The 17,679-nt window shown below is 45.3% G+C and overlaps 1 protein-coding gene across 1 annotated transcript in view; it reads right to left on the bottom strand.

Moving 5' to 3' along the window:
- Positions 1–17,679, bottom strand: part of LOC128901974 (netrin receptor DCC) — a 583,836-nt gene that overhangs the window by 163,266 nt on the left and 402,891 nt on the right. The window contains exons 8-9 of the mRNA XM_054184191.1: positions 10,666–10,822; positions 2,093–2,247 (exon numbers count right to left, since the gene is read on the bottom strand). Of these exons, the coding sequence (XP_054040166.1) occupies positions 2,093–2,247; positions 10,666–10,822 (312 nt within the window). The remainder of the gene's footprint in view (positions 1–2,092; positions 2,248–10,665; positions 10,823–17,679) is intronic.

Genomic DNA, 17,679 nt, shown 5'->3' on the forward strand with positions numbered 1-17,679 from the left:
TGTACAATAGTTACAGCATGTTCTAAAAGACAGCCGCATGGAAGCTGACTGCCTCCCAGGACTGCTTTCAAAATGATAAGATAATTTGGTCAACAGTAAAAAAAAAAAAAAAAAAAAAAAAAAAGGGGAAAAGAAAAATGGAAAGCAATATTTCCCCCATGCTCAAACTTGACACGTTAGAGAAATCTTGAAGTTATTAAAATAGGAAAGATATTCCCAATGTCTACACACGAAACGGAGCCAGTAACTGCGCGGTGGCAGCTTCAGACAGTAACGGCGGGGGGTAGCGGCGCCTGCTTTTCACCGGGGTTTTGCGAGGGGGAAGGCATTTTCCAGATTGAAATGTTATTTTACTGCCGTAAATATAGAGATACATTACATATATAAAATACAAACACACAGAGAAATGCGTATATGCGCTTTTGTGCGTGTGCGTCTAAGCAGGGACAAATTACTGACAGCTAAATGATGCTGACGGTTAGTTACTTAACGCCTTACTTTCAAAAGGTTCATATTCATAAATTGGCTTTCAAGACTTATTTCTCCCAAAAAGGGGGAGGATACAACCCTGCCCGTGTTTGCAGACGGCAGCAGCGTAACCGCAAATGAGCGCGGTAAGCGGCGGCGCAATCTCAGAGCGGGAATTGAAGAGGTACCGAAAACGCAAGGCCACCCAGAAAAACAGAGCGTTACCTGTCTCGGGTGGTATTTCACTAACGACACTGCTCTTGGCGGGCTGGGAAGCGACGACAGGGAGGAAAACTCATGTTTTGTGATAAATAAAGCTACAGATGTAAAATCACGGAATAATCTAAGTTGAAAGGTCCATTTTCCCCTTGCTCACAACATCCCACGCCTGGTCAGGGGACGTCACGCATCCTCCCACGGGCCCTAATAGACGCCTTTCCTGGGGCTCAGCTTAACTGGAAAAGGAACTGAACAGTTCAAAAGCCACCTTAAAGCCACCTCCGGAGGCTCGTCTTATCCTAGGATTTGCTTCCAAGCTCCTCTTTCCCCTCCAGACCCCCCGGGGAGAACCATTTCCACCTCCTCTCCCTGCTCCCAGCAATGAGCCACCTGCGGCAAACGAATCAAGAAAAGACATTTCAGGGTTTACCAGCTGGTACCTTCAACACAACGAGGAATTTTCAGACAAATATTGCCTCTCAGTGAAATTTCTGTCCCTGGCGACGTGTGACCATGTAAAACAGTTCCTGTGCTTCTGGTAAGCATGAGATTTTCCGCTTTGTTACAGAGGGGGAGCGGATGCTGGCAGGGATTTACCGACGGAGCGTAAAAGCAGCTCAGCATCCCACCATCACCCCCCCGTGGCTCACCAAAGCACTCCAGCGCCCACCAGGGTGAGACACAGCACCCACCTCTGGGCTAACAAGGAGATACCAGTCCCATTTTTAGGGCCGATTCTTCTGAAAAAATTAATTTTGCCATAGGAGGGCTCAAACGACGTCTCAATCCTCTCCCTGCAACGGCCCTTCCACCCAAGAAAGACTGCAACGGGACAAACTCAACCAGAAGAAACATCTCTTCTTTCCGGACAACAGACATGAGCAAATGTTTATAATAAAATGAGACGTACAGAAAGAGGAAAGTGGCTGCTGAAAGGTTCCACCTGCTCCAAAGATTTTTATTTTTTTTAAAAAAAACCACCTTACTGCTAAACAGTAAACTAATAGAAAATATTTGGTTTTAAACACCAATAAGCCAAAATGTTTACGCCGGGGGAAAGACTTTTGTATCTTTCAGTGAGTTTATCTTGTTTCCTAGTAAAAAACCAACACCTCATGTACCACAGCGTAGATTTTGGTGCCACTTGCGCTGTCGCGTAATAGATGGGACGCGTGAGCATCGAAGTCACGACACAAACCACCAATATGCTGCTCTTGAGATGCTCTGCCAAAACCAGCCCAAACCGAGGAAAGGTTTTATTCACTGTACGTAAGGGCCGTATTTTTTCAGAGGAGCTGTACGAAAACCTCACACCACGGCCCTGCGAGCACCGCAGAGCTGCGGTTTGTGGCTACGGCTCTCGCTGCCGCCCTCGCCAAGGGGTCCCGATCCCGCGCACACTCACGCTCCGGCTGCGTGGCCACCTTGACCGGCTGCGAGCTCTCTCCCGGGCCCCACTCGTTGTACGCCACCACTCGGAAGGTGTAGGTCTCCTCCGGCTTCAGGTTGCCCACGGTAAGTTGAAGCGTCCCAGATTGAGACGTGTTGACGGCCCGTTCCCTGAAAAAAAAAAAAAAAAAGCCCATTTTAAAATGCATTTAGATCTTAAAGCATGACTTATTTATGCAGCTGGCAGCCTGGATGGTACAATTACTTATCAAACTTCAGTTTGAGGTTTGTTTATCTATTGGGGTTTTTTTGAGTTTTACTTTAAAAAGCCTAATTCAAGTAATAGGGCCCACTGGGAACGCTGCACGCGCTACAACAAAAAAAAAAAAAAAAGACTTAAAATATTTTAACACTTCGTAAGGTATATAGTGTATTGCTTCTTTGCTGTTCTTAATATAACAAAAGAAGGAAAACTGATGGAAAGAAACGGCTATTTGCTAAAGGAACACATCCCTGATATAGGAAATGAGCTGTATATTGGAGCGTAAACACCCAGCTGATGAAAACTGGGGTCTGACGCAAGTCGTTGCCGGCATCAGCCACGTTTCTATTTCTGCCCAACTGGGCCAGCAGTTTGCCATCCCTAAGCCACGGCAAAAAATGCCATTGATGCTCCTCCACCAGCTGCTCCCAGTGGTGAGTCCTGGTCTCCAGTGGTCTCCAGCGTGAAGGTACAGCCCGGACACCGGGAGGTGGCAGCCCCTGGCCAGGGAGACGCGCAGGACATCATCGCCCCAACAGGGCAAGAGCCACAGAATTTCTCCTGGTGCCATGAGCGCCCAGAACCAAAGGGGCATCTGAGCTGAAGGAATGGGAGAAAACGAGCGGGGAGAAAGATCCAGACCCCAGGGTCATTAACGCGGGATTATCTGGGAAAAAACCAATCCCCGAGGAGTAAAGCAGGGTTTAAATTGGACGAAATCACAGTCATTTCATGGGCAATCTGCAAAAAGAAGTAGGTAAAATTGCTTTTGTAACTGATTTATTATGGGTGGTGTGCCTCGCTCCCCTCCTTTACTAGAAGCCCTCTGCAAAGCCAACAACAACAATAATGTAGATTTCATGCTGCAGAAAAAAAAAAATCATTTTAGACTGAATCAACAGTCAATTTAATTGTCAAACCTTTTGTAGCGTTGCTGCCGTTCTCTGGGCTGCAACAGGCACAGCAGCAATTCAGGGAATGGAGATTATTGTTCCCTTGGGGAGCATTTCCTCCAAATGGAGTTTCTCAGACCAAAGAAAGGTACTGCCCTCCGAGCGCCAGGATCCACCATCGCTCCAGCCCTCCTCCAAGGATTGACTGAACAAAGCTTGAGTGAACATTCCCTGGGGAAAATGGTCTGATCGTCCCTTAGCAGAAACAACGAGAGTTTAATGTCTCCATTGCCAAGTCCCTAAGCCACTATCCATCATATTTGAGAAGGCACAGCAGAAGAAGCTGTGGCTGCCCCATCCCCGGCAGTGTTCGAGGCCAGGTTGGACGGGGCTTGGAGCAACCTGGGCTGGTGGGAGGTGTCCCTGCCCAGGGCAGGGGGTGCCACTGGGTGGGCTTTAAGGTCCCTTCCAACACAAACCATTCTGTGATTCTGCAGAAAGGCTTTCTGTCGCACTTGGTAATGCAAAAGCGGAGCTGTGGCTGGCTGCTGCTCCCTGACAAGGACACTGGCTCTTTCTAACTGCAAACTGAGCTGGGCTTGCCCAACTTGGCCAATTTTATTGTCTTCCATCTTATCTCCGCTTTCTGTTTTCAAGCTGTAGGAGTAAGAACACAGCTGCAATGAATTCAGCTCCAATAGATTTGTAACCAATTAACCGACACGGCTTAGTGCTGGTTTTTGGCAGCGTTAGGTTGATGGTTGGACTCAATGATCTGAAAGGTCCCTTCCAACCTAGACGATTCTATGATTGACTCTGAAGGCAGCGGTACTGTGGGGGGATCAGATGGCCAGGAACACCTGAACCGAACAGCTACGATATTCTCATAACCCCTTTAAGATGCAGGAACCCACAAGTAGTAGGACAGCTAACAAAATATGCCCAGTGACTTCCCATGTGCAGGATGACGGGACTGGCGGACTGGCGGCAACTCTCTCTCATTGTATACATCTTTTTTTTTTTTTTTTTTTTTTTTTTTTTAATGGCAAAGCAACAAGACTACCTTCCAATCCCAAAATAGCAGTAAAAAAAAGGCAAGAGAAAGACACGTTTCCGAAGTTAATTAACTCAAGTCCAACCCTACGCTCTGGCAACTCAATGGTTTCCAGTTTGGGAGCAGCGTTGAACAGGAGAAACTCTGGGCTGTCCCCAGCCCACGCTAAAAATCACGGAGGGAAGTTTCCCCGTTCGTGGCCAGCCAGTGCGCTCCCTCCATGCACCTCAGGAAAGCACCCAGGAAATTAAACCCTTTTATGTTTTACTTCCTACAGCGTGGTTTTCCATCTATCAGATCTGGAGTATCTTCCAAACGCACCACCAGAAGCCCAGAGGGCGGTGCAAGATCTTGTAACTTGAAAAAAAGGCAAGAAATGGACCGTATTAAAAAAAGTTCCAGATTTTCCTAAGTAAAGACTAAGTAATAATCCAGCAAACACCCCAGGTCTGAGATCAAGAGGAATAAAGCAAAATAAATGGCCTCCGGACAGGTTGAGATACGGGAACGGCCAGCAGCCCACCCAGCCAGATAATAGACATTTAGAGGAATAAGTAAACCAGGATAGAAATACCTGGTTATTCTGGCATAGGACAGAAATATCTGGTTATTCTCCTGGCACGGGACAGAAATATCTGATTATTTTCCTGGCACGGGACAGAAATCCCAGGTTATTCTCCTGGCACAGAGCTCCCGCTCACACGTTTCTGGAATTTGGGCACCCAGGTTATCACAGATGCTCAAGAGGGTCCATCGCCTTCAAACCACCAAATCTCCTCTGACTCCACTGTTTCTGGTTTCTGTGATATGCCGCGTAGTTATGACTGGTGAGGAAAAAATTATCCCTTTTGTTTAAACAAGCCACCTTCCAATGTCAGGTCGGGCAGTGATGTCTTCTGTGACACCGTAAACCCTCCAGCTGGCAAAGAGAAAAAACTCCTTGTGAATGTAACAACCCTAGATTTGTCTTTGTAAAATAGACATCTAAAACACCTCGGATGGATGCTGTAGAACGTGTCTTTCTCCCTTGAGCTCCAGTGACCTGCCCCACTGACACACACTCAAGCTGAAGTTAGGTGAGATGAGTGCCACCAACGTCCGAAAGCCCATCGTGTGCTCCTTCCTGCTTACCAGCGAGGGGTTAATGCGCTACAGATGCTACAGCAACGCAGGAATCACCTAAAAAGCACCCCACATCCTTGAATCGGGCACCTTTACATTTGGGGGTTGCTTTTTCAAACCCATCTTGGCCATAAATTACAGTCTAAAAATAAAAGACCTTGACTAAAGTCATCCACTTTCTTGTAAAACGGAGGCTTCGACATGTAATTTCCAGTGACTGAAGATCATGTTACATTACGGTATCAGCATGTAAAAAAAAAGATAATTACACTTCCCATATATCTCTTAGGTGTGTAACAAATGCTTTTATAATGTTTCAAACACCTAATTAGTTACTTCGAGTAAGACAAGTCATGTTAATGCTCCTTGCTGTGAAATGAGCGCTATTAATTTTAAAACGGACCGGCTTTTACTATTTTACTACCTCGAGTTCTTTTTTTTTTTTTTTTTTTTATCTCCCATTATCATTCTCCCACAAAATAACACAGAGTCCTTGATTATAATAAGCAAACCTCCAAACTAATGTAAATAGATCATCTGGGAATGATGTTTTCGAACTTCAGCGGAATTCTGAAGATAGGCTTTAATCAAATATGAGGTTTTTGTATTCAATTAAAGTGGTCCCTTGCTTCATTTCTTCAGCCCGCAACACACAGGAAGCTAAACCGGGAGATCCATTAGCTGCTTGTGACTATCTACGCGCTTTTTAATTTGTTACTGAAAATAAGTTCTAGTGAAGGTTCAACTAAAAATAAAATGGATCCCAATCTTGCACGAGAGCCCTTCGTCAAAGGGGTTTACGTTCAGCTATAATACTGCTGATTTCCAGGGGCACTTTCTACTTTTTTTAAAAAATAAAACAATAAAAATCAAAGCATTTAATTTCCTATATTGGGAAAAAAAACCAGTCAGTTAAAAAAAAAAACAACAAACAACAACAAAACAAACAAACAAAAAGGACAGCTACAAATCAGGCCCCGCTATTGAACCCAACTTGACATCTCAAAGGCTGCAATCAAAAACTGAACTGTGTTTTGGGGGGTTGCGTCTCATCTCAAATGCTAAACAGAAATATATTACCATATAAATATTTCTCCTTATTTATCAATAAATACAGTGAATTTTTTATCGTAAATTAAATTTTAAATTTAGCCGTGTAAATTCTCACCGGGAAGGCAGACTTCATTTAAAACTCTGCACAGGTAATTAAATATGCCTTGAGATTACAATCGAGGAGTTGGCTTTTTTGGTTTAGAGATAGATCAAGAGCAAATCAGTAAAAATAAACAACGTCTCTTCCTTTGGGGTGACTAATCCGCTAGCGCATAAATATCAAAATGCCTTTGTGAATCACTGCTCGCTCCTTGAGAAGCAAACCAGCGGAGACGGACGAGAAGAGGGAACAAAGAGCGAGGCCGAGAGCAAATCTCGACATCAAAATCCGATCAAAACTGGAACCTGCCTGCGGATTGAAATATCGCATCCGGCCCATTTTGCAAATGCTCCAAACAAAACAAAACTGCCGCTCTAAATCCGTTTGCAATTAAACGCGGGCAACATCCAGACACAAACGCTGTTGGTTCGGAAGGGGTTTAAAGATGGGGATGGACCCAATGACTCCCACCTGAAGAGCATCCTCTAGCTTAAAAAAAAAAAAAAAAAAATAGAAAAATTAATTAAAGTTGCAACAGCAGGCGGATGTGAGAGATGCTGGAGATGCAGCAGCACCCAAGGACGGCCCCGTTCCCAAGAGCTCACCACCTGGGCAGCGTCCCAGCAGTAAACTGGGAAACAAATCAGAGAGCTGGATATTTACCCATTACATGGGCGAACGCTGCATTTTTCATCTTTCAGATGACCTTCTTACTTGCGCATAAAATAGAGTGGGGTTTTTTTTCAGTGAGCTTATAACATCAAATGAAACCTAAACACGTTTCTTTCTCTTCTGGAGCGCTTCTCTGGCAAGGCACGATGGATTTTTACGGTCTTTGCATGTGTGTACATGTCGATACCTTGAAGAGTGACATCCATTGAAACGCACGCGTTAATATTCTACTACTCCACTCTATTTTAACAGAAAAGAAGGACAATTAAATGTATACTACAAGTTATATCTCTACTAACAGATCCTGTACATGAAATCCTCTGTTTCTGCTCATTTTTTCACCAACAGCCTGCTATTATCAGCAAATATTCTAGAATGTCTCTCTTTTAAACACAAACTTTCTTCTCAAGCAGTAGCTTCCCTGAGTGCAGGGCGTACGGGTTGGCTGTTTATTTATTCCCTAATAGATTTAAAGTTTGTTTTATCCTTTTCTGAGCAACTTGCCTTTTACCTTTAAGTGCTCTTTCCAATCACCCTTCTCAGGGAGCGAAGCCGTTTGATCCCACGCGGGATGCCCAGCCGAGCGCGAAGATGAAAGAGCATCCCATCAGAAGGGCTCTGGTGATTACGCCGCGGCAAGAAGCGCCATCGCTTCCAAAAGGGGTTTCTTTCAAAGGGCTGAGCTGAAAAACCCTTACGGAAGAGTTCAAAACCACAGGAGGATATTTTTCCGGATGGTCCCTGAAATGGCTGTGTGTCCCCTGTGTCCTGTTGGCCTCGGTGACGCCGTCACCCAAATCCTCCCTGCTCTCCAACCCGGGAAGATCGCCTTCCTCCGGACTTCAAATAATTTCTCTGACAATTCCTTCGCATCCCTGAGGTTAATGTCAAACCCAATGTTTATTTTTTTCTAAACAGAAAAGAGCTCTTTTGTAAAAATAATGTGTAAACAATAAACAACGCAAAAATTCCATGGAAGTTTTTTTTTTCCTTTTAGGAAAACTACGTTACTTTTATCTCGCAGTCTGTCGGAAAGTTTGCAAGCCTACAGGTGCGTATTCAAAAGTTTTAAACCGCAGGTGGTATTTTGAGTCTCTTGCTGGAGGGAGCATAGTGGAATTTTTATTTTATCTATTTATTTGTTATTTTATCTCCGAGCCCAGAGTTTTCTGCAGGAGGCTCTTTACGAAGGGGGGCATCTAGTTGAGAATGGGACTAAGGCATCCTGCTGGTACCCAGGACTTCGAGCAGCACCACGAAAATTCTAGAAGAAAAACTATTTTGAAGCGTAAGGGAATGGGGGTGAGCAATTCTGACATCTTTTTTCATCTCAGAAACCCCACTATTTAAAGGCCTCGTGTAGGAATATCAGTATTTTCTCCTCGGTGCTAAACGAAAAGGCTGAGTTAGAATACGACTCACCCAGTTGTGTGTGGCAGCTCGGAGGTTTTTAAGACAATTAAAATAAATGAGATGTGATTACAACAGTATCCTCCAGCACTGCCACGTCACGGCCACTTCATACCCACCAACAAATCTCAAAGCACTTTATAAACTTAAGGAGATGAGAACCCTCCTGTCCAGCACAGGACCCTCTTCCATTACTCCTGGTGGCATCGGCTGCAGACAAACGTTAGGACACAGATTCAGCCATGTGAATCCCAATTTGGTACCCAAACTGGGAGCGACAAGGGAGCCGCTGAGCATCCTTGCATCCCGCCAAACTCATTCATCGCTCTTTTCGCATCCGTTACTTTGCTACGGCCACTTAGTGTCTTCCCTGACTGCCTTATAACCCTCAATGTGTCTCCGGATGTTCCTGACGCTCCAGCAAGGTGTCGTTCTTATTTCATAGACACTAGTCACAACCGGAGACGATGTGACGCAGGATGGAGATCTGAATGCTGCAAGTCTGTCCCCTCTGTCTTACTCCGCTCCCATCGTAGAATCGTCTAGGTTGGAAGGGAACTTTAAGATCATCAAGTCCAACCATCAACCCAACACTGACAAAACCACCACTAAACCACGTCCCTCAGCACCAAGTCTGCCTGTCTTTTAAATACCTCCAGGGATGGCGACTCCACCGCTGCCCTGGGCAGCCTCTTCCAATGCTTGACAAACCTTTCAATGAAGAAAAGTCTATATCGTTATAGAAGAAAGCTGGACATTGTTGGAGATTAAGATGAGGATGTCCAGAGAAGGGCAGAAAATTCTGCCTGCAAGACCAAGCCCTTTCAGATGAAGGATGAGGCCGTGCTGCAGCAGAGGGGAGCTCACTTTCAGGGAATGGTTTGGGTTGGAAGGGACCTTAAAGACCATCCAGTTCCAACCCCCCTGCCCTGGGCAGGGACACCTCCCACCACAACAGGTTGCTCCAAGCCCCGGCCAACCTGGCCTTGAACCCCTCCAGGGATGGGGCAGCCACAGCTTCTCTGGGCAACCTGGGCCAGGGGCTCACCACCCTCACAGCAAACAATTTCTTCCCAATACCTCATCTAAATCTCCCCTCTTAGTAACAGTGGGGCTCCATCTTCTTTAATTCCCCTGAATCCAATACACATCCGCCGGTTTTTCCATTAGCTATAGATTCCTACTCAAGTCCCCTCAGAAGCTGAGCTGCCATCAGCACACACAAAAGCACAAGCCACCAGCCGGGAGCCGAAGTGCAGAGAAATACAAGCCAGGATACTTCAAGGGAATTCTTCATAATGATGTACAGGAAGAGAAAAACGCACGATTTTTCTCAGGCATAAAATCATTTATGAAGTTAGGAAAACAAAACCCAAGTAAATAGGCAGTACTTTCTGGAGTGTGAAATGAGCACATACGATGAGGGATCGTGCAAACACCGATCAATCTATAGTGCCATTATCACAAAAGATCTATCTGCTGCACAGCTCTAATCCACGCGGCCAGAACAGCCCAGACTGGTCCCACTGGTAAATAGTGTCTACATGATTTGCCGTCATGTAAAACTTCCACAACCCCCTCCTTGGTTGTTTTCAAGGCCCTACACCATTTGCGCGGCTCTAAAAGCACTCCTTCTCTCCAGCTGATTAAGGCTCCGCCTTAATCCACCTCCGCCTCCGATGCAAAGAACACTTGAGCTTGTGTCTTCAGAGGAAGATAAAAGGTATAATATGGAGCTAACAATATTTTATGTTAGACAGCTGAGTAATAGCTGGAGAGAGAAGATCCACAGACATCACTGTCATGCAAACGGTCCTTCATACCAAGACAATGAACACTGTTGCACAAACGTTGACGTGATGTCTACAAAAATACACGGCAACAAAAGGCATTTCAGCTTCACACTTACCACGGGGAGAAGAACACGAGGTTGAGAACCATTTACAAGACACTCGTGAAGACCTCAGGCCCTCTTAGGACTATTCCCCCACCCAGAGGAGACCCACGGCCTGTTGATGCCTACCTGTTGACGCCATCCCTGGAGAAGAAGACCGTGTACGTCTGGACGCTGCCTCTGGCTTCTGCGGGTGGGCGCCAGCTGAGACGGACAAATCGGCTGGAGACCAAAACAGGGACCACATCTCGGGGGGCAGAGGGGAGGACACTGGAACTTGGGACAGCTGGAGGGGAAGGAGAGGAGTCAGTCAGAAAGGCCGGTGGCACAGGGGTGTCGGGGCAGGCGGGAGGTGCCGTGGTGGCCACAGCTGAGGTGTTACGGAACAAAGGGCCAAGGTGGCATGGAAGAAGCGTGAATAAAATGACAGGGGATGAAAAGAGAGAGAGAAAAAAGAAACTAACAGTAAAATCACACATTAAAATACACCATCCTGAGCCATCCTCTAACGTGAAGAGCAACACACAATGCTCAAGTAGGCTGCTTCCTCGGGGTACTTGGGAATTATTTCCTGTACGACTTATCAGTGCGATACGTTCCTTCGTTCACTCCTCTCTCACTGGTTTTGCCTCTCCTGCCCCAAGCAGAAGTATCTAACCTCATAAACAAGCAATAACTGACCGCTCAAAGCCTGAAGCCTACGAACCGACCGGTCTGGGAAGAGCAGAAACTAAGTCGGGTGCTTCAGCACGCCACTTAGTAGATAATTGCATCAAAGTGGGATAAAACAAAAAGGAAAAGACAGTGACACTTAACGTTAACACTGTTCCCCATGGAAAAGCGTACGGTCAACGTGGAAAATCCAGAAATGGCTACACTGCACGTTCAAGCTGTAAAATTCATTTTAGACCAGCACTTCTTTATAGAGCTTTAAGGGTTTAGTTGTTGCCCATCAAGCCCATGTGAAAGCTGGCCCATCAGCATAAATAAAAAAAAAAATATTTATTTTTTAACAATAATTTAAGTGATCGGCTACCTCCTGATTTAGCACACGCACCTGATGGAGCATCCATAGTTACCTAAATTTCCCTGAGGGCAAACGTGAGGTATAAGGTCCAATTTCAAGGGTCACACCGGCCCTGAAAAGCAGGTTTTCACCACTGGTATCGAACCAAAAAGCAATTTATGTTTTTAATTATTGCGAATCTTTTTGGTCAGTCCCTACGCACACACTGTGAGCTAAATTAGTAGCATTAATTTACTGTGAGTGCATTAACCGCATTGTATTATCTAAACAGCCTATGAAGAACAGCTTTATGCAAAAAGCTTGACGTTCACCAAATACTAGCTTAGCATTGTGTTATCTTAGCCCTAAAGAGCCATTAATATTGCTATTATTAATAACAAATATTATTACACCTCTTATTTATTGTGATCAATCCGAAACCAGAGGGAATTAAGGAATTCCCCACTGGCATTTCCAGAGTAATGATGTGTTGAAAGAAAATATTAAGCCCTAGTCTCAGCTCTTTTGGCTGCAGAGTTGTGATCCGTTTATTTGCAGTGAGATTGCATTTAGCGTCCTTAGTCACGGGCCACCGATCTAAATAATGTGCAAACACAAAGCTAAAGTCTTAATTCTGTGTACATTTATATTACAACGACGCGACTATTTTGCTTCACGGTCAGAGCGAGCACATTTGGGCTTCTGGGCTATTCTCCATGTTGACTCTTGTATTATGAGTGCATTGTCTTCTTCTAATGAGGGCTGCGGTAGATAAACATCTCTAGAGAAGCACCAAGTGTTTGGGAAAGAAACCACACAGACAAACCTACAGGGCTTTTCCAGTTGAGTTCCGGTACTTAAACCAACCACAGCAATTCAGAAAACTCCCCGTTTTTAACTGTTTTGGCACCTGAGGGTCTGCAGAGCCTCTCAGTTCCCCCACAAAACTCCCTGGTCCACGGTTCCTCCACCGAATGGCCATCCTCCTGGTGGAGCACGGCAATTTGGCACCTCTCTTCCACCAAAATCCATTTGGTGTTCAGAAACCTGCGCTATGATCAGCCCCAAGTCCAAACATGTACATTTAGGTGACTACATCTATATGGGTGTCTAAGGTCCCCCCATAGAGAATGAGGACATCTACCTAACACAGATGATGGAGCCCAAAGAGTTACTCAAATGACCAAAGGGTGGGATCTACCTTTGAAGTATCTAAAACCTGGAGGTGAATCCATACCCTCCATGACCTCATCCCCACGGAGACAGCGGTGGTTGACCTGCTAGGTGTCAACTTATGGAAAGAATAGCAAAAAAAAGAGGTGAAAAGCAGCAAGATTGGGACTGAAGCTCTAGTCCACTAAGCACGGGTTTTTCTCTGGCTTCCAGTAAACTCTGTAGAGCTCTCACTGACAAAAGCAATTTCACCGTCATTGTTGGCAGCACTGAACAGCAAACATATACAGTACAATAGGACAATACAGAGAGACATATAACCTGAAATTATCTCAGCAAGTAATGGCTGAAATCCTTCAGTCTTTCATATGACTACGCAAGATCAATCCACCGCTGGTTAAACCATCTTCATCAGAGTCTGACAGGCTCTGATTTTAGCCTGATGCGGCTTCTATTAACTCCTCGCAAAGCGCATCTCTCTCCGCTCTCCCGGCAGCGTGAATAATCATGTCCCTGGCAGAGCCAGCAGAAAACCGGACTCTCTGATTCATTTTCCACACGTGTAAATGACTCTACAACCAACTGAATATAGGCCTGAGAGGAACTGATCCTCACGGCCCCATCTAGGAAGCCAAATGGAGCACCTCAAATTCAGAACCAACCCCCCCCCGCCTCCCCGTCGGTTTTAATCCAGAATCAGCCAGGAGGTTTGTGACCTTATCCTTATTTTGCCAGTAGGACCCAACCCTGCACTCCTAAAGCAAGCTTCCTTCAAAAATGGAGAAATACGCTTGATGGAGATGTTCAGGACCTGCCCGTTTACAGCCATTATTTGTAAAATGCAGACAAAATAAAACATGCACAAGGGCAACTATTTATGGGATTTTAAAACAACTTAAGGCAAAACAACAGGCGTGATATCCCAGATCACCACCGCTTCCCATGCACAGCAACCACGGGCTGTTTGTAATTAAAAGTAATAGGAATATGAGTCCTAGCTCAAAGAGACAGGGTTGGTTTTTTTTTTTACTACGTTTCATCGGTTGGTTTGGTTGTGGGGTTTTTTTTTTGGTTTTTTTTTTTTTACATATATATTCACGTCTGCAGACAGGTAGGGAGGAGAACCTATTAGTCGCATCCGTCTACACTTTGAAGGGTATTTTTGGAGACCAGGAAAAGCTTCTGTGCGATATACAAAAAGAGATGATGAATGAATGAATGAATGAATGAATGAAAGAAAGAAAGAAAGAAAGAAAGAAAGAAAGAAAGAAAGAAAGAAAGAAAGAAAGAAAGAAAGAAAGAAAGAAAGAAAGAAAGAAAGCCCCTTCTAACTATATCCCGTAAGGAATTTGGTATCGGGAAGATGTAACATGGTTATTGCTGAGCAGAGGTGGCAACAGATGGCATGGGTTTTGTTTATGAGCCTCTCCCGGTAAAAGACAGGGGTGCAAATCCTCTCAATCCAAGTTATAAAACATCTCATGTTCTTACTTGAGTGCTCACAAGGACTACATATATATTTTTTATATATATATATGTATATATATATACACACACACACACACACACAGACCTCAGCACAGGTTTGGCACCTCCGTACAAAAAAAAAAAAAAAATACTCATTTTCTTTTTTCTTTTTTCCATATTTGTCAGTTGACAGAAAACCAAAAGGAGTTCAGGAACGTTTAAGGAAAAAAAAAGTTGTAAGTTTAAGATGAAAAATGAGTTTAGAAATTCCTGTGCCTACAGAGAACGTTGCTCTTCCACGTCAGTGATACCGACCTCGGAGCCACCCTGGCAGGCTGCATTGAGGACCAAGTCCTGAAGGGATAAAAGATGAGTTTAACTTTTCTGCTTTTAAAGCAACTAAAATTTGCACGCTTTTAGTCGCCCGGGTTTCATTCACGCAGAATATTTCAGCCTGCTACAGCCATACCACTTGCCACACGCCTAAATTAAAAAATATACTCATTTTTCAGGGGGATGAATTAATACCGCAAGAGATCGGACTATACGTAGGAATTGCCTATGCCTCACAGAAAGTGGTTAATGTTCACGACATCATCAATTTTGTAGGTTTTTTTAAATTATAACCTTACCTAAGCGAAGACTATTCAAGCAATTGCCACTGTTTTACACCTAAAACCTGTTAAAATAAGAGATGAGCTATAGGCTACCTGTAATTTTAAAATCCTGTCAATTAGAGCTTGCTGGTAAGATTCGAAAGTCGATACTTTTTCAGCAAAAATGAGAAAACTATCACACCTCCAATCTTCACCCCTCGGCTGCAAATCACACTTCCCCTAAACATCCCACATACCCCGCTGCCAAAGTGACGCTGCAAGACACCAAATGAAAATTCTCAGCCAAGAGAAAAGCTTACAATATTCTTTATGCCTTCTAACAATTATATCAATTCCTTGACTTGATTCTTTTTTTTTTTTTAAAATACAGAGCCGAATTTTTTATCTATTTCGGTTTTAAAAGACTTTTGAAAATTTGACTGGATTTCTCTAAGCATAAAAGGAACACCCTGTGATTCAGGTTTTCAGTTAAGCATTCCATTTCAGAAAAAAACAAGATGGTTTATTCAGGTTAAAATATAAACCTTGTGGATTCATTCAAGTCTCTTCCTCCCTCCCCCCCGGCCCCGCCAATATTTTCCTTGGGTTTAGCACTTTAACTGGGTTATCGTACAGCATGAATTGCAAGTACGACGTAAGAACACGATTCTCATCTCCAAAACCTCAGCGTTAAAGGGAAAAGTAATTTACATGGAATTTGAATTCCAGAAATAACATCAAACCCGTGCTTATTGTCTGGTGTTGCTCAGTACAGCCCTAGCCTGGTCAAGCCAGTCTTGTGTTGCAACTCCTGCGTTTGGAGAATTTAGTCTTTTTTAATTTTTATTTTTTTTTCCAGAGCCTTTTTGACCTGTCTTACATCTTCCAGTTTTCACTCTGAGGGTGGTGAGCCCCTGGCCCAGGTTGCCCAGAGAAGCTGTGGCTGCCCCATCCCTGGAGGGGTTCAAGGCCAGGTTGGCCGGGGCTTGGAGCAACCTGGGCTGGTGGGAGGTGTCCCTGCCCAGGGCAGGGGGTGGCACTGGATGGGCTTTAAGGTCTCTTCCAACCCAAACCGTTCTATGATTCTACATCACTTCTCAAACCCAATGCTAACCTGCAGCGGGAAGACGTTCTCCAGAAAAGCCCTGGGACACGGATCCAGGAGCTCTCGTTGTCCCTCATTAAGTGATTAAATGGGGGAGAAACGGTGAAAGGGAGAAACAAGAACCAAATGAATCGCAGTGTTTTGGTCCGATCATTAAACAATTACATTTTGGTCTTGTTTCCAAAAGCTAGGAAAAAAGCAGACGTTCTATAAGAACGGAGATACGAAACGGGCGTAATTCACTGTCCCAAATAAGCATCACATTGGGCAAGTTATTGGCATCTCATTACTTACGGTCAAACAAAACGCTCTTTTCCACATAAGCAACTCCTATTATTTTTCCTGGGGCCCATTTTACACAATTTGGCCTTTGCAGTTTTTATCCAGCCCATTAATCGCACAACGCCGTTTGAGAACCACATTGGGAAAGCATTTCTCCAGGCATCGTGTGCTCAGATCCATCCTCCCAAGGCCGGCGGAGCTGACGGTGGCGCAGCTCATGTTCCTCTACGTTCCATGTGTTCACAGGCGCCAGGTTTTCCCAATGACACCGCACACACGCCAGGGCGTCAGGGTACATCAGCATATGTTTAGAGATTTTCAGCCCATATGCAGCGATACTAATTTACCAAATAAAATATCTGTCCTCGTCGCCATACATACTTCCTCCCTTCTGGCTTCTCGCGCAGTAATTCATTATTACTGGGTGCCATAATGATGTTCTTAGAAACAAGTCATGCAGTACTAATTTTTATTATGCCTCTTTTATGACATTACGAACCTCGCTATAAATCACTGAAGTTCATGTGCGTCAACAACGCCTGACGTTGCTGTACGAGGAATTCACTCCTGACTCAGCCCCTCGCAGGATTAGGCCAACAGCTCTTTCAAAACAGCACGGACGTACCCGAAACACAAAATCTCCCAGAGATTGGGGAGATTTTGACAGTTCCACCCTATGGGTTTTACTCTCTGCTCATCACTGCAACGTTTGCCCACCTTTCAGCTGCAGGTGGGAAACCAAGATGAACATCTATCAAACCTCCAGCCCTCTTTTGTGCATTGACAGGCGCCAGAGGGCAGACAGAGGGAGAAGACGACCACGTTGCACCTTCACTTCTCCCAGACAAGAGTCAGCAGCTTTCATTTTTTCCTCCTCATTCACAGGGAAGAGCCGCTGGAGGGGTGGCAGGGAATATGGAGGACAAGAGGACAATAAATGCCTGGGAAATGGGACGTGCAGTGCAAGATCTGACCATAGATCAAGATAGATCTCCACTGACCATAGAATGGTTTGGGTTGGAAGGGACCTTAAAGATCATCCAGTGCCACCCCCTGGCCTGGGCAGGGACACCTCCCACCACACCAGGTTGCTCCAAGCCCCGGCCAACCTGGCCTTGAACCCCTCCAGGGATGGGGCAGCCACAGCTTCTCTGGGCAACCTGGGCCAGGGGCTCACCACCCTCACACCAAAGAATTCCTTCCTCAGATCTCATCTCAACCTCCCCTCTTCCAGTTAAAAACCCTTCCCCCTCGTCCCATGGCTCCCCTCCCTGCTCCAGAGTCCCTCCCCAGCTTTCCTGGAGCCCCTTGAGGGACTGGAAGGGGCTGGAAGGTCTCCGCGGAGCCTTCTCTTCTCCAGGCTGAACCCCCCCAGCTCTCTCAGCCTGTCCTCCCAGCAGAGGGGCGCCAGCCCTCCCAGCATCTCCGGGGCCTCCTCTGGCCCCGCTCCAACAGCTCCATGTCATAGAACCATAGAATTGCCTTGGTTGGAGGGGACCTTTCAGTTCATCGAC

The sequence above is a fragment of the Rissa tridactyla genome, chromosome W (assembly GCF_028500815.1).
Source record: "Rissa tridactyla isolate bRisTri1 chromosome W, bRisTri1.patW.cur.20221130, whole genome shotgun sequence".
Classification (NCBI taxonomy): domain Eukaryota; kingdom Metazoa; phylum Chordata; class Aves; order Charadriiformes; family Laridae; genus Rissa; species Rissa tridactyla.